The 16,579-nt window shown below is 41.7% G+C and overlaps 1 protein-coding gene across 2 annotated transcripts in view; it reads right to left on the bottom strand.

Moving 5' to 3' along the window:
- The window catches only part of CAPRIN1 (cell cycle associated protein 1), a 36,434-nt gene extending 22,221 nt beyond the window's left edge, over positions 1 to 14,213 (bottom strand). Inside the window, exons 1-2 of one of the 2 annotated variants that reach the window (XM_036257951.1) lie at positions 13,972 to 14,213; positions 13,183 to 13,398 (exon numbers count right to left, since the gene is read on the bottom strand). In XM_036257951.1, the coding sequence (XP_036113844.1) occupies positions 13,183 to 13,398 (216 nt within the window). In that variant the 5' untranslated portion in view covers positions 13,972 to 14,213. The remainder of the gene's footprint in view (positions 1 to 13,182; positions 13,399 to 13,971) is intronic. The other variant, XM_036257952.1, reaches the window with a different exon arrangement.
- Between the last annotated feature and the right edge of the window lie 2,366 nt (positions 14,214 to 16,579).

The following is a 16,579-nucleotide window of genomic DNA, read 5'->3' as shown; positions in this document are numbered from 1 at the left end:
AGAGATAAACATCGATGTGAAGGGACACATCGAGTGGCTGCCACCCGCACGACCAACCAGGGCCGGGGACAAACTGCAATCGAAGTACGTGCCCCTAGCGGGAACCGAACCCGGGTCTCTCCAGACCACAGGCCGACGCTCTAACCGCTGAGCCAAACTGGCCAGGGCTCAAACATTTTATAAGTGTTAAAAATCTTTGTCCCTCCATCCCCTGCCAAAGAAAATCACATGAATTAGTGATACAAAAGGTATATATTTTCCTGAATAAACCTATGTGCACACTGTCATTGATGTGCCTCATCCATTTCCCTTGAACATGAAATACTTCAAGCCATCACATCACCTATAGGCAGTACACTTGGTCAGTCAGTTTTCCTTTGTTATTTTCTCAAAAATGGAATTAAATGTGCAAGAGCAGGAACAGAAATTAACCTCTGGTCATCTTTTTTCTTTTTTCTAAGATGAGAACTCTGGAGGTTTCCCAGGCTACTACTATTAGATAAGATCCCAAAGAAAAGCTTTGGGTAATGCAACCCAGTCAAAAATTCAGTTATTGTTTTATGGGTCAAAGGAGAGGGAATAAGAAATCTAAATTAAGGGGGTAAATTTTTAAATAATCAAAATTATAAACATATGTAGTTCCTTACCCTTAGCAATAATAAAATTAATCAAGAAATAAAATACAAAGAAAGGTTCTGAAACAATGCATCCAGAGGCACAGAAACAAGTTTGAAAACAATGCTAATAAGTGGTTTTATACCAAATGATCCATTCTTTGTACCAGAAATATTAGTCAACTTGCATAACCATTCTACACCAAATTTAAAAGCCTATCATGATTCCTTAGTTATACTGGATGTAAATTAAACCAAGATAACCATCAAAACATTAAAGGCAGACAAAACTGTCCAATTTTATTATTCTGTGAGCTACTTCACACCATCAATAAGCCACCAGCTAATAAGTATATAAAATTCAAGTCTATTTGTTGAAAAAAATCATATTTTTTACACTGATCTGGCAGGCCTAACCCAAAGTGCAAAAGATATGCTCAACTACCTCAGAATACTCAAACAATTTAATATAAACAATTTAAATAAAAATTATTTTTAAAATTCTCCCCTTTAATCTAGGTTATTCTACTTAATCTAGTTATTCCTTTTCCTCTGACCCCTGAACTGTCTTTGTTCATCTATTTTTTTTTTTTAATCCTCACCTGAGGACATTTTAGCATTTATCTTCAGATAGAGGTGGAGGGAGGAAGAGAGAGAGAGAAACATCAATATGAGAGAGAAACATCAAGTGGCTGCCACCTACTTGACCCCAACCGGGGCCCGGGGACAAACTGCAACAGAGGTACATGCCCTTAGCGGAAACCGAACCCAGGACTCTCTGGTCCGCACGCCAAGGCTCTAACTGCTGAGCCAAACCGGCCAGGGTGTTTATCTACTTTTTTAAAAGGGTAGGCTACTTACTGCCCAGCCAGTGTGGCTCAGTGTTTCAACATCAACCCATGCGCCAAAAGGTCACAGGCTCGATTCTCTGTCAGGGCATATGCCCAGGTTGTGGGCCAAATCCCCAGTGGGGGGCCAATTGATGTTCTCTCTCATTGATGTTTCTCTTTCTCCCTCTCCCTTTCTCTCTCTAAAATCAATTTAAAAACAAAATGTTTTTAATTAAAAAATAATAATAAAAAAGGATAGGCTACTTTTCTTTTAAGAAATAAAAAGCTAGGAGGGAGCGGTCGCCACTTCTCCCCAGAGTCCTGGGAAGGAGTAAGATGACCACCGTCCTGCGTGGCAGCAACTCAGCAAAAGCTCTGAGTTCCCTCCAAATCCCAAGTGTCCCCAGACAGTTCCAGTCCAGTCCACCCTCCCTCTGCCGGAGCCCAAGTTGTAATTTCAGTTTGGTCCTGGGAGATGGTCTGAGTAGCTTCCATTCACTCCACTGCCATTTTGGAATACTCTGTACCTGTGATTTCAGCAGTAGGCAGGAGTTTAAAAAGATTTTCGTCATGAAATGGGGATTAAAGTATGCATCTTGTAGTTCTATCTTGGATCTTGAGATGCAGTAGTGAATAAAACAAATGAAGACCCCTGACCAGCCCATGGCCATGTGGACCCCACACGCAATGGACTAATCATGCTGTACTGGACCTAGCTAAAACAGGGAAGAGGGACAATGGCTCTGATTTAACTCTACTGAAACCCCAGCTATACTTCTTCTATGACTGGACTAAGGGAAATGGGACTTTGGAAATCCAGGGATGTAATTCTATGGAAATAAAGCTTTCTAATCAATCAATCAATAAATGAATAAATAAATAAACAGATTAAGATAATAGTGAGTCCAATAGAATGTAGAAATAAATTATTCTGAATCAAACATATGATATGAATTGTAAACCTAGAAACCATTATATAGCAGCCTAAATTTGGATACATGTTGCTTAAAAGTTCAATTTTAAACACAGAAAACTTGTTGAATGGTGGTTTACTAGACCGGCTTATATAGCTATTTAACCTTACTAATTATTAGCATAATAAAAGATCCATTTATGATCTGAACACTAAAGGGTTACCACCTTCCATGCGTAAGTAATACTTGTATTGAGCCAAAGCTCCAGAAGTTTAGAATACATTATGATTAAACTCAATGGTGAATGCCAAATTTTGTACTAGAAAGAGAGAGCCTCTTAGGACAGTCAATTGGTCTAATTTTCTACTTTTCAAAATAAGGGTAGCTTGTAATCCCAGCTCACTCCTAAGCAGCTTTGAAAGATAAAGGAAAGGATGTGGTATCTACACTGGTCCCAATACTATAATTTGCCAAATCTTTGAAAATGTAGACTACACCATCAAAACTGGATCATTCTGTTGTCACATTCTACTCAAATGGCTTAAATTAAGTCCAAGTAAAAAAATTGTCCATTCAGGGTTAAAATTTACAGTATGAACTAAATCAATATAAGTAAGGTCTTGATTATTACACTGGCTAATCCAAAATTAACTCCAACAAAAACAGGGACAAAGAAATGAGTAAAGTATTCCAAACACACAGCGTTTTTCTTCTCTAACACATAGTTACCTAACACAAAGTAGTATTAGACAAACTGATCAACTATTCATATCATCCATAAAAATATATATTAAGTCCTGGCCTGTTTGGCTCAGCAGTTAGAGCGTGGGCCCACAGACCAGAGAAACCTGGGCTCGGTTCCCACTATGGGCACGTACCTTGGTTGCAGCTTATACCCGGTCCCAGTTGGGGTTATGCGGGTGGCAGCCAGTCGATGTGTCTTTGTCACATCGAAGTTTCTCTCTCTCTCTCTCTCTCTCTCTCTCTCTCTCTCTCTCTTCCTCCCCCTCTATCTGAAGATAAATGCAAAAATGTCCTCAGGTGAGGATAAAAAAAATTAAAATATATATTAAGCATTTTTTCTGGAGAACAGAGCTGTTTTCCTAGCATAAAAAGATGATTTCAGCCCTGGCCGGTTTGGCTCAGCGGTTAGAGCGTCCGCCTGCGGTCCGGAGAGACCCGGGTTCGGTTCCTGCTAAGGGCATGTACCTCGGTTGCAGTTTGTCCCCGGCCCTGGTTGGTCGTGCGGGTGGCAGCCACTCGATGTGTCCCTTTCACATCGATGTTTCCCTCTCTCTCTCTTCCTCTCTCTCCCTCCTACTCTGTCTGTACAAAAAATGGAAAAATGTCCTCGGATGAGGATTAAAAAAAAAAAAAAAAGATGATTTCATCAGAAAAATATTGATAACAAAAACCTGCCCTCTTAGATTCTATCTTGAAATTCAATGTAGGGTTCTTTTTACAACTACTGAGTGCCCAGAGTGTATCAAAATTTCATTTATAGCACACCACATGTGAGCAAGATAAAATCAGGTCATTTCCCAAATTACCCAGAGACTCTGAAGGGGGAACCATTGGACAAAGGTGTGACAATATCCAGTAAATGTCAAAACATTATGTAGTCATGTGAAACTAAGAAATAATCACCCCAACAAGTGCTGCCCAGTCCCATTCTATCTTCCGTCTCTTCGTTAACTTGTAACAGATGACACTATGCGACAGATACTCAAATTTAAAGCACTAGTAGCTAACCCTATCAGGGGGCACGATTATCAATCATATTTCACCTAATTGGAAAGACAGAGCAATTAATTAACTTGCCTCAGGTCATAAATCCCAGAAATATCATTTGTGCTGCCACACTTCACTTCACCTCTATGTTATGCCACTCTGGATTCCAGCCGTTGCTACATTTCATTTGAGCCCTGCTGATGCTCTTTTCCTCCTTTCCCTTCTCTAAGAGGATACTTATGTTGCTGAATCACGGTACACCTAAATCTTCCACTCTTCCCAAAGATTTTTTTTTTCATTACCACCAAAGTTACTTTATTGAAATGTTTTTTAGAAATTCAGTGCCATGAGGCTGGCAAAAGATGAATATCCAAAATAGCTGTCTTCCTCCTGAGCTTTCCTTCCTTACTATTATATCCAACAAATTCCATAAATGAATAATTTAAGAAAACATTTTTTAAATTCTACAAAACAAAGAAATAGCAAAGAGATACCCTTGCCCCCCAAAAAATCATCAACTTGATAACTGTAAACAGTCATAACAAGAAAGATTAGGAGAGATAACTGAAAATTTGGCTATCCAGGAAACTATGTAAATCCTGTTCTCAATTAAGGAAAAGATCTCCAAATTGGAATAAACACCAACTTAAAAATAAAGTCTACAATAACAAAAGTAATAAATGCACTTAGCTATACTTTAAATTGTCTTCAAACAAATCATTTCTATAGTACTGAAAGAACCTATAGAAAGACAAATACAAAAACAAAAGATAGCTCTGGCAGATTTGGCTCAGCAGTTGGATAGAGCATCAGTTAAATAGAGCATCAGCCAGCTGACCCAAGGGTTCTATTCCTGGTCAAGGGCTGGTACCTGGGTTGCAATCAATGTGTATCTCACAATGATGTTTCTCTCTGTCTCTCTCCTTCCCGCATTCCCTCCCTTCCACTCTGTCTAAAAATCAACGGAAAAATATCCTCAGGTGAAGGTTAACAAAAAAAGACAAATAATTCATTTCCTCTCAATTTTCCATGTTCAGTGGCCTTTCTTGATACTGTTTTAAGTCCCCACTTCTTACATTTCCTATTCTTCACCTAGAAACATTAGTTCTGATTTTGCCCGCAAAGTGGTAGACAGCTGACTTCCTGCTAACTCTACACTAATTCAAGTGAGAATCAGTTGCTAGTAAAAATCATTACAAGTCAGGCCCTGGCCAGTTTGGCTCAGAGCTTAGAGCATCAGCCCACGGACCAGGGAGTCCCGGGTTCGGTTCCTGCTAAGGGCATGTACCTGGGTTACAGTTTGTCCCGTGTCCCAGTTGGGGTCATGTGGGTGGCAGCCCGTTGATGTGTCTCTCTCACATCAATGTTTCTCTCTCTCTCTTCCTCCTGCTCTGTCTGAAGATAAATGCAACAATGCCCTCATGTGAGGATTAAAAAGAAGGAAAAAAAAATCATTACAAGCCAGTAAAGATAAGAAGAAACAAATCTTTCCTCAAATTTTAAAAGGACAGTAGAGAGAGCATACAGTACAATCCATAGATGATCCATAATAGCTATTTTCAAATGCAGGAAGCCTTCTCATGTACAAGTCTGAGTTGTTCCAGAAAACAAAGTATATATTAAACAGTGGTGGTGTAATTCAAACATTGAGAACTTGTCCAAAAATGAAAGACTTCCACTGATAAATGAGCATTCTACCAGGCCCTAGAAGGCTGATTATTGCAGAAGCTGAATGAACACCTACCTATCCAGAATGCAGGATTTCTGAACATTAAGAACAGTAAAAGGATGCTAAATAAGATACTATCTGAGGTTCCACTCTAAGATAATTTTTCAAGCAGGTATGTAACAAGGAGTTTAATCTGACAAGACCTTTGCCCAACTGAAAAGGAAAATATGATAAAATATAATCCTGTAAAAATCCTTATTCCCTGTCCATGGCTGTAATTATGCAGTTAAGTCTGAATAAATGGAAGTAGTAGGAAAACAAAAATTATGTTAGAGTTTCAGCATCACTTATTTTGAATTATATTTTTTAAAAGTCTAAAGCTTGTGAATTAAAAAAAAAAAAGATCATTTATCACCTTAACAGGTATCTTTTGAATTATTAGTTGCTTTAACCCGCTACTTACTCATTAGGATAAGTTAGTACAACTGTATGATTTATATACTCTGTTGGGAGTTCAATGTAAAAAGGAGTGAATTAGAATTCATTTTAAAATGGAAAGCAAAAGGTTTTTTTCTTCAATGAATAAAGTATATTTCAGTTATTTCTGTTTGGATAACAGCATTAAGGGGAATACATTAAAATGTCTAATAATTTATAATTGTTCAAATACCAAGAATTGTCAATGTCCTCCTTCCTAAGACTATTTACATGTCTTGCTTACACTACCTTGTTTTTAAAATGTGTGTTCTACTTGCCTACTCATTAACGCTACTCACTTAAAAAAAAAAAAAAAATCCTTAAGGAAAATTTCTATTTTAATAAAAACACAAGTAAATAGCTCTACACAAAAGCATTCCCCTCAAGGATTAATCCACTTATACAGGGTTTTGCAGGTAATGCTACACACGTTTCGATGACTTAGTGAAACTAGCAAATATGTATTTAGCATATACCAAGCAGAACGCATGGTATGTTATTAATAGTTTCTTTCTAGAAGAAGCTTAATACCTATTTTGTTTATAAGAGCATAAGGCAATATAAAAATGTCAAAGTATACAGACAATAGGTAGTACAGGAAGTTAAAGGAAACAGATTACTTTAGCTGAACATGGTCAGGAAGCACACCTTCCCCTTTCCTCAGGAAATATGAAATTCTGAACTCTGCCCAATTAAGTCCTTTCATCTATGTTTTTATACTCATATTCTATCCAACAAAAGCACTGGTACAGCTAGTAGAAAAAATAAAGAAATATGCAGAAGCCCTCCAACTTTGGCTAAATTTCTCTTTGGCTACTCCTCACATTCTTCTCTACAACATACATTCTATTCATTTCCCCAAGAAAAAGGGACCAATGACTAAAATAATCCAGAAGCTTGGAATATAGGAATTAAGACAGAAAGGTTGACATACCTCCTACTCCTTTCTACTGGTAATGCTTTTCCCAAACTTTCTGGTCTACAACATACCACGCTTGAGCAGAGACTGGCAAATGTGCATTTGGGGATTACACATAAAAAGAAACTTCAGAGTTCAAACTTTAAAACTTCATTACAGCCCTGGCCAGTTAGGCTCAGCGGTTAGAGCATCAGCCTGCAGACCAGAGAGTCCTGGGTTTGGTTCCCGCTAAGGGCACGTACCTCGGTTGCAGTTTCTCCCCAGCCCCGGTTGGGGTCATGTGGGTGGTGACCAGTTGATGTGTCTCTCTCATGTCAATGTTTCTCTCTCTCTCTTCCCCCCCTCTCTCCCGCTCTATCTGAAGAGAAATGCAAAAATGTCCTCGGGTGAAGATTAAAAAAATGTCATTACAGCAACACGGATGTCCCAACAATATGGGATGTTACTTGTACCGCTACTCTAAGGACCCCATTATTTGGACAGCATACCAACACAAAATTAACAATGAGCCCTGGTTGGTTTGGTTCAGCGGTTAGAGCATCAGCCTGCGGACCAGTGTGTCCCGGGTTTGGTTCCCGCTGCGGGCACAAGCCTCGGTTGCAGTTTGTCCCTGGCCCCGGTGGGGGTTGAGTGGGTGGCAACCGGTCTGTGTGTTTCTCCAATGTTCCTCTCTCTCTTCCTCCCTCTCTCCCTCCCACTCTATTTGAAGATAAATGCAAAAATGTCCTCGGGTGAGGATTAAAAAAAAAAAAAAAATTAACAATGAGATGTTAATAAAGGTCTAACAATGAAGAAACGAGCTTTCCCTTTTGTTTTCAGCTTTTTAAAAACAAAAGAACTCTAAAATTGAAGGATTTAAAGTAAAAGGCTTTACTTTACTTCATTCTACAGGATCAGCTTAAACATAAAAAATTACACTTACATGTTGCTGAGCATTACAAATTCTAATTAGCCTAATAAAACATTACAAGAGACCTTGGGATTCACCCATTCCAAGCCAGGTCCTTTCACATGAGCATCTTAATTTCCTCTTCTGATTAAATTGTATTTTTTAAGAATTTTTAACAGAAGAAACAGTACTGTCTGGCCAATGTGGCTCAGTGGCTGAGCATCAACCATGCACCAAGAAGTTGCCAGTTCGATTCCTGGTCAAGACACATGCCCAGGTTGTGGGCCTGATCCCCAGTGAGGGGAACGCAGAAGGCAGCCAATCGATGTTCTCTCTCACTGATGTCTCTATCTCTCTCTCCCTCCCTTTCACTTCCTCTCTCTCTAAAATCAATAAAGGAAGAAAAAAAAAAAAACGATGACAGAGCACTAAACTTCATCTAATTCTAAATGTAAACTAAGAAATTATTACATAAAAGTATATGCTTAATCTCTAAATCACACAAAATGTATTTTTATACAAATATTTGTCACATGGTAATTATCCTACAGTAAAACAACTGGCCAGGTTAAAACAATCCATTCTCATTATAATACTTTTCTACCTTCATCCTAGAAAGTCACTCAAACTATCAGGGGAGGGAATTCACCTTTTCCTTTTCAAATTCAAATGTAAATACTTCCCTAACCACACCCAAGCAGGCAGAGAGGAACAAATTAAGCATTATAAACGCTTTTCTTTTCTGTGACAAGGTGAAGGTAAAACAAAGTAATCTTGCCCTCTGCATTGCAGAGGAATAGTTCATGAAATCAATGGAGAAGCTAACACATCAGAGACTTTAACTATCAAGAAAAACTTCAGATGTTAGCTCAAGAAAAGATTTTACTTATAAACTAGTTAAGAATGTTTTTACTTCAGCCCTGGCCCGTTTGCTCAGTGGTTAGAGCATCGGCACGCGGACCAGAGTCCTGGTTCGGTTCCCGCTAAGGGCATGTACCTCGGTCGCAGTTTGTCCCCGGCCCTGGTTAGGGTCGTGTGGATGGCAACCAGTCGATGTGTCTCTCACCATTGATGTTTCTTTTTCTCTCTCTCTCTCCCTCTCTCTCTCCCCCTCCCACTATATCTGAAGATGAATGCAAAAATGTCCTCAGGTGAGGATTTAAAAAAAAAAAAGGTTTTTACTTCAGGGCGGAAGGGGGGGAGGGTGTCTGGGGGGGGGGGAGAAATATCTGTACCAAAAATAAATAAATAAAAACTGAAAAATAAATAAACTTTTAAAAAGGCCCCCCAAAAAAGAATGTTTTTACTTCAAATACTTGAATTCTGTACAACAGTTGCACTGAAAATTCTAAGTAAAGGTACACTGCAATGCTTTGGAAAGAAATGTTATCTCCTCTATAATAACGAAAGCATCCTTTTTCTTAATAATATTAACTGCAGCCCTGACTGGTATGCTCAATGGCTAGAGTGTCAGCCCTTGCACCAAAGGGTCTCAGGTTCGATTCCCAAGCCTGGGTTGCAGGTTCCATCCCCCGCCCCAGTTGGGGTGCAAGGGGGAGGCAACCAATCAATGAGTCTCTCTCACATCAATGTTTCTGTCTCTCCCATCCCTCTTTACACTCTCTAAAATTCAATGGAAAAAATATCCTCAAGTGAGGATTAGCAAATAATAATAATAACTGCAGAAGAAGACTTTAGGGAGTAGTATGAAAAACTACACTTTGGCTAACACATCTGGTCTCATACTGGTTACAAATGTCAGGCTGTCTTGCAAGAGAACACTGGTTAACCTACCCAAGTCACTAATGTCTAAACCTACTATAGTTACAAGTGTATAACAACTGTAAACATCTATTAAAACATCCTTTATTCTATATCAAATCTGATTACATCTTACAATACAAATGTTACAACTCTCTTGTTACAACTAAGACTTAATTCCAAAATATCATCCTGCATAGCCTAGGGCCCAGTTTTACATTAACAAACTGGTAAAAACTAGGCAATCACTCAATTTATCATTATTTTATACTTTAATCAGTTAAAAGATTTATAAATGGAGTTTTATTATAGCTGCATTTCTTCTTTCTGCTAAACACTCATGTAGTCATAAATTTATAAGCCCAAATTTCAAAAACTACTAGGCCATTTGGTTGCATTACATAATAGGATCGTTCTTCATCAATGTTAAGCATGCATTCTCACTGAACAGATGCTTGCTTAGCTTTCTTCTAATGACTGGGCTTACTAGAAAATTAACAAATAACTTTCTTTTTTAAATAAAGTGAAATAAAATTATTACAACTCTACGTCTTAATATAAATGATACTACATATCAAGCAGTAATTTTTGTTAGGATCCTTGATTTTAGAACCCATGGAAAAAGGCACTTATCCAGAAGACAAAAATACAGCTCAAATATAAGTTGCTAAGTGAACTTAAGTAAAAATAAATCCAGTTATACATAGTATCTTATCCCCTAACAGCTTCTAAAAAAGTATCCCCTATCAGTTTCTAAAAAGGCTCAAAACCAATTTGTAAAGTAAATCCTATTTTAACTGTATTAGAAATGTCTACTCACTACTGAAAAATGAATCAAGTCCTTTTATACAACAAATCACCTATATCGAAAAAAAAGTCTTGGGTTTCTCAAAAAGTAAAACTTCAAGTTTTAATAGTAAGTCACATCAGTACTGCCAACTTAACCACTTCACAAATAGTAGCACAGTCTGTGAGTTATCAAAAAGCCTCACTTAACTGTAATCTGACCTTTCCGCTATGTAGCAACTAAAACACTTAAGACAGAAAAGATATGAAATACATTTGTTACTTTGTGTACTTTGTTAAAACTCCATCATTCAAGAGAATTTCTCAGTACTTACTAGCCTAGTCTATAATCTCTGTAATATTTACATTACCTTTTCCTCTGTAACTTGGGGGTTGGGGGCATAGAGGTAGGTAAGGACAGACAGCTAGGCAATGTATAACACATAGTACTATATAAACCTATGCAGGAGTGACCTGTCATGATTCAGGCACTCCTAAGGCTTCTAAACTAGATTTCTATGTTTTACCAATACACTTGAACACTAGACTGTCAGTCACCTCACAACTAAGTAACTGCTTATCTGCGCCTGTCTTTATATCAATACTTTTCAAGAATTATTTTTCAGTCATTAAAATATAAATGTCTATACTTAAAATACTACATCATTAATATTTGTCTTCTGATTCCTATCCTAAAAGAAAACAGATTTCCTAGGAATTCTGAAAATTAAACCATTCAACTATCAACCAGATTGACAGAACTGTTTATTGCTTTAAGAGATTTTTAAAAGATACCTAAGTCTCAATTTCAAATAAAGTATCAAAAACTAAATCGGATGGCAGACTCAGACCTATACTGGCCTTCGCCATGCTTATTCTATTACATATTTGAATGTAGCTACTTTACAATGAAAATACTTTTGTTGCCTTGTTGATATTCATAAACCTATCATTTCAATCATGTATAATAAACCAGTTGTTTAACAAAATAATCAGGAAAAAAGGTAGAAATCCAGAGCATCTCTCAATTGAAAAACTCAAGTCCGAGAAATTCAAGTAAAATACTCAATGCAGAAGATGAGACAGAGAAGTATCAAAACTAAAAATGTTTGTTTTAAAACCAAAAAAGTAATGGATCATTAAATGAGCCATTAAAATAAGACCTAAATATCACTCGTTTTCAAGTCATTTCCCATAGCCCAAATTTTAGCCAGAGATACTACCTCAACATCTTAAGTAACACTATTAGGTAGCCAGCTAAGCAAACATTTTTAAATGACTTCCTCAAAAATTCAGTATGTAAAAGTGTTTCACTGGAGGCAGACAAGAAAAAATTATCAAATGAAAGTTTACTATTTTTCTTTTAAGGTCGAAGACAAAGTTTGCATAATAGTTACTGATGTAATCATTCCCTTTTTTGTACTACTGATTTGTTTCTCCCGTTTCACCTCCAATCTTACAAAGATTGAATTATATTCATTCTACCTAGACCTTTCCTCTACACACACACAATACACACACGTGTATCCCTCTAAAACAGAGTTAACACACTGTCCTGGGCTGAAAGCATAAAACAAAAGGCCGACTTGAAGATAAATCTCATGGTGTGACCTAGAATGGCTAAATATTGAATTCAAAATATTGTGGGTGTGGCTCGATTTTTTTTCTGGAGGGGGCGAGGGAGGACAGTCGGGGCGGCTGCCTGGTCTCTGCCCTCCCCCTCTGCTTTCGCTTTGTGCTCACAATGCAGCTCCAGTAAAGCGCTTCCCTTCCCCGCAGCCGCCGCCATGTTAGTCGCTCTCTCCATGTGCCCAGAGACCTAACGATACCCTCGGTGTAACCCAGACCCACCCCACAACGAATCTCAATCGGTGGAGTCTCCCTCCCGTCCCTCTTTAGAGTCCCCAAGGGACAAAAAGGTGCTGCAGAAAATTTTCTCGGGATCCAGCTGAGCGTGAGGCTCAGGGGGCACCTAGACAATTGAAACAAAGAAGGAAGCGTAGGGGAGCCCATCAGCTGGGGGTGAGGGGAGCATATCGAAGACCCACTCAAAAGGGCTTGATGGAAAAGCAAATCTAGTTTAAGATCTTAAATACACTTCTCTCCCAAGGGAAAAGAGGGAACACTGAACAGGCCCCAAGTACACAGTAACGGAGCGGACAAACCCCAAGGCTAAAGGACGTAAGCCACCCCAACTCCATGAGGCAGTCGGTTAAGTCCTGAGTCCCCCCAAACCGGGATCTCGTTTCTCCCCGCTGGCCCTACTTAAAGAATTCGGGCCTTGGTAACGGGGGAAAGGGCATCACAGTTAAATCTGGCGACAGGACAGATCCCCACCCTTACATCCCACTCCCAAAGGCTCAAAGGCCTGACCCACAGCAGGGGGACAGTAATCAAGAATCCTGGGGGCAGCGCCGCGTCCGGGTCAGGTGACAAGCACCACCCCTACGAGCCCGTTGTCTGAGCACGAAGCTCCCATTTACTGTGGACACCGGGCGTGGGGGAGGGGAAGCACCGGAGACCCAAAGAGCGAAGGATACAGCAGTCAGGGTCGGAGCATCAAATCCTCCCTTCCCCACCAACTCTTGGCACCTTTTTCTTCTCCAGGTTCCTAAGTTTCTTGTCGATCACCCCGAGAATCTGTTTCATGGCCTCGGTCTGGACAGCGCCGGTGCCAGTTGCGGGGTGCTGAGAAGCCGGTGCAGCGGCCCCGGCCCCCGCCGCCGCCTCACTCCCGGAGGAACCCGACGGGGGTGGTGGTCCGGACGACTTGCTGCCGCTTCCGCTGTGGCTGGTGGCCGAGGGCATCTTTAGACCGTACCGGGAGAGAAGAAAAAGCGGGAGGAAGGACAGGAGCGGCGAGTCAGGCGGCGGACGGGGCGAGACGCGGGACAAAACGCGCAGCGGGCGGGAGCCTGCGCGAGCGGGTGGGGGTGGGAACGAGGCCGCGCGCGCCGCGAGGGCAGGAAGGGACGGCAGGCGCGCGCGCGACCCGCCAGCGGGGCGCCCGGCCCGGTCTCGCACCGCCCCCCGCCCCGCCCCTCCCCCGCGCAGGCCGCCTGCTCGGCCTACCCGCCCCGGGGCACCGAGGCTCGTGCTGGGGGCGGGGACTCGCAGCGCCAGCCAACGGCCAGGGCAACGGTCTCCGCTGGGGAGGGCCTGCCCGCACTGTCGCCTTCCGAGGAAGGGAGGGAAAAGAGAAGTCGGGGCTAGGAGGCTGAGAAGGGTGAAGGGCACTGGAAATGACCGGGGAGAGGGGATGGGGAGGAGACTTGAGGATCAAGCTCCTTGCGAAGGTCCAGCCGGTCCGGAGGTATAGGACACTCGGGGCAGCAGCCCTCTTCCCTTTCAGCGCCTCGCTCGGTCGGGGATGGCGCTCACCGTGCGCGCGCAGAGGCCGCTGGAGATCCCGAATGGGCGGCTAAGGGGGCAAGGATTGCGGTGCGTTCCGGGCAGTGTCGTGCGCTCCGTGGGCGCAGGCCGCTTCGCCCTGTCCCCGCAGCACCGAGATCCGCTGCTAGTGAGGCGGAGAGCCGGGAGCGGGAGGGACTTAGCCAGCCAGCCCTCTGGGCCAGAGGGGGCGGGGGAAACAGCAGGCGGGGTCCTTCACAGCCGCTCGGGCTGCCCAGCGCGAACGCCTGTGGGGAAGCCCCCGCCCCCTCCGCCCTCCCGGGCCGCCTACTTGCCCTGCCCGAGTCCCGGTTCTGGGGAGCGGCCGCTCCGCGCACGTCGGGTCGGCCCCGGGGAGGCTACGGGAGCGGTGCCTTGAGTTTTTAACGAAATCGAAACCAGGGTCCTTCAGGCGAAATCACTTGACGTCCAAACAGGGACAATAGGTGTCAAGCAGCTGGATCTGTAGCCGGGTACTGCCGTGTGTAAAGCCCTTATTTGGTGGGGGTGGGGTGGGGTGGCAAAGGTTTCTTCCACTCGGGTGCGTGGGGTGGATGGTGCAGTCCCAGCTCCTAGAATTCCTTCCGTATGCAGAGCAAGCAAACTTCCACATCCCAAAAGGTCTTGAAAAAAGACAACTTCGCCCACAAAACAATCACCCAGTAACCTAGGAATTATCTGTAGAACGCGTTGGAAATGAGCAACATGGGTGGCTTTTTAAGCCTCAAAATTCCATACTCATTAAAAATAATAGTCATCTATTATATGTTTCCATTAGGCCTGAGTATTGCGATTTAGACCTTTCCCTTGTTTTAGATGTACCTGAAACTTTTAATAGAATGTTTAATGAAATAATTTTTTGTCCCTTCCAAGAGAATTATTCCAGTCTTGTAATTAACCTAAGAGCAGGGTGGATGTGGGTGTGGACAGTAAACAGAAAATAAGCCAAGTGCTGGAAAGAAATGCATTATATGGAATATAAACAGTGGGAATTTAAGCAACATAATGTATGTCAGTGATAAATGACAAATTCCATGAAAAAAGGATTTAGACAGGATTCTACTAAACTCATTGTTCTTTGGAAACTGAAATGAATAATACTGGCTGGCAACAGTATATCCTGAGGGAGCCTAGAGAAACCACTGCAGCCTCCAGCCTCAAGATATTTCATTTAGCTGCAAAGTCTGTTACCCATTCAAATATTTATTGAGCACCTTACTTTGTGTTAAGAACTCTTTAGTGCTAGGAATTGTGAACAAAAGTATCTTCATGGAGCTTACTACGTGGGGAAAAGATAAGTAAATACATGTAAGATAACGAAGTGGTAGAGAAAACGGACAGTGGTCAGGAAAAGCCTTACTGAGTGACACTTGAGCTAAGACTGAAGGAAGTGAGGAAGGCCAAGCAGTTATCTTGGAGGAAGAATTTTCCAGGTAGAGGGAACACCAACTACCAAGGTCAGAGACCAGAGTGTATTTGGTGGGTTCAAGGAACAGCAAAGAGGCAACAATGGCTAGAACAGAGTAGGACATGAGATCAAAGACACAAAAGAGGACCCAAGCAGTGTTCAGTGGTTAGAGCATCAGCCCGTGCAGGGAAGGGTCGCAGGTTGGATACTAGTCAAGTGCACATACCTGGGTGTTCTGGTTCATTACCAGGCTCCTTTCAGGGGCATGAGGGAGGCAACCAATCAGCGTGTGTCACATCCATGCCCTCCCTCCCTTCCACTCTCAAAAAAAAAAAAATTAATGGAAAAAATATCCACGGGTGCGGATCTTTTGGTTAAAAAAAAAAACAGAGGGCCAGTCCTGTAAAGCCTGATAGGTCATTGTAAGGACTTTGGCTTTTGCTGAGTGAAGTGAGGAGTCACTGCATGCATAGTTCTTTGTGAGTTTTTTTTTCCTTTTTTTTTTTTAATCCACACCTGAGGATATTTTTCCATTGATTTAGATAGAGTGGAAGGAAGGGAGGGAAACATCTATGTGAGATAGACACATCCATTGGTTGCCTCCCACATACGCCCCAACCAGGGACCCAGAGATCCAACCTGCAATCCAGGTACATGCCTGGTGCCCTTGACCGGGAATCAAGGCTGCCGCCCTAACCACTGAGCAAAAACAGCCAGGGCTGCATGCATAGTTTTAGGTGGAGGAGTAGCATGATCAGCCTGTGTTTTAAAGACATTCTCTTGCTGCTGTATAAAGAATTTACAGTAAGTGTGTATTAGAGGTGAGAGGGAGGGTGGAGCAAGAGCAGACACCGGGAGCCCAATTTGGAGGCTGTTGAAATAATATAGCCCAGAGAGAGTTGTGGTCAGCATTACTGTGTTACTGTAAAGGTGGTTACAGGTGATTGGATGCTTTATACATTGTGAATGAAGAACCAACAGGGTTTGCTAATAAGTTGTATGTTAAGTATGAGAGAAGTCAAAGTTGACCTAAGGTTATTCACCATTTGAACATCTGAACTGTATGCAAACCTAGAGGCTAGAAAGAAGATCAAAATTCTTTTGCTCCTTGCAGATTTTAGTGTACTCACTGACCACTATGACTATCAAAATCTCAGACCCCACCCCAGACCTACTGGATCTGCATTTTAA

This window comes from Molossus molossus, unplaced genomic scaffold (genome assembly GCF_014108415.1).
Source record: "Molossus molossus isolate mMolMol1 unplaced genomic scaffold, mMolMol1.p scaffold_m16_p_13, whole genome shotgun sequence".
Classification (NCBI taxonomy): domain Eukaryota; kingdom Metazoa; phylum Chordata; class Mammalia; order Chiroptera; family Molossidae; genus Molossus; species Molossus molossus.
The sequence above is the reverse complement of the archived record's forward strand: the minus strand, read 5'-3'. Positions and strand labels throughout refer to the sequence as shown.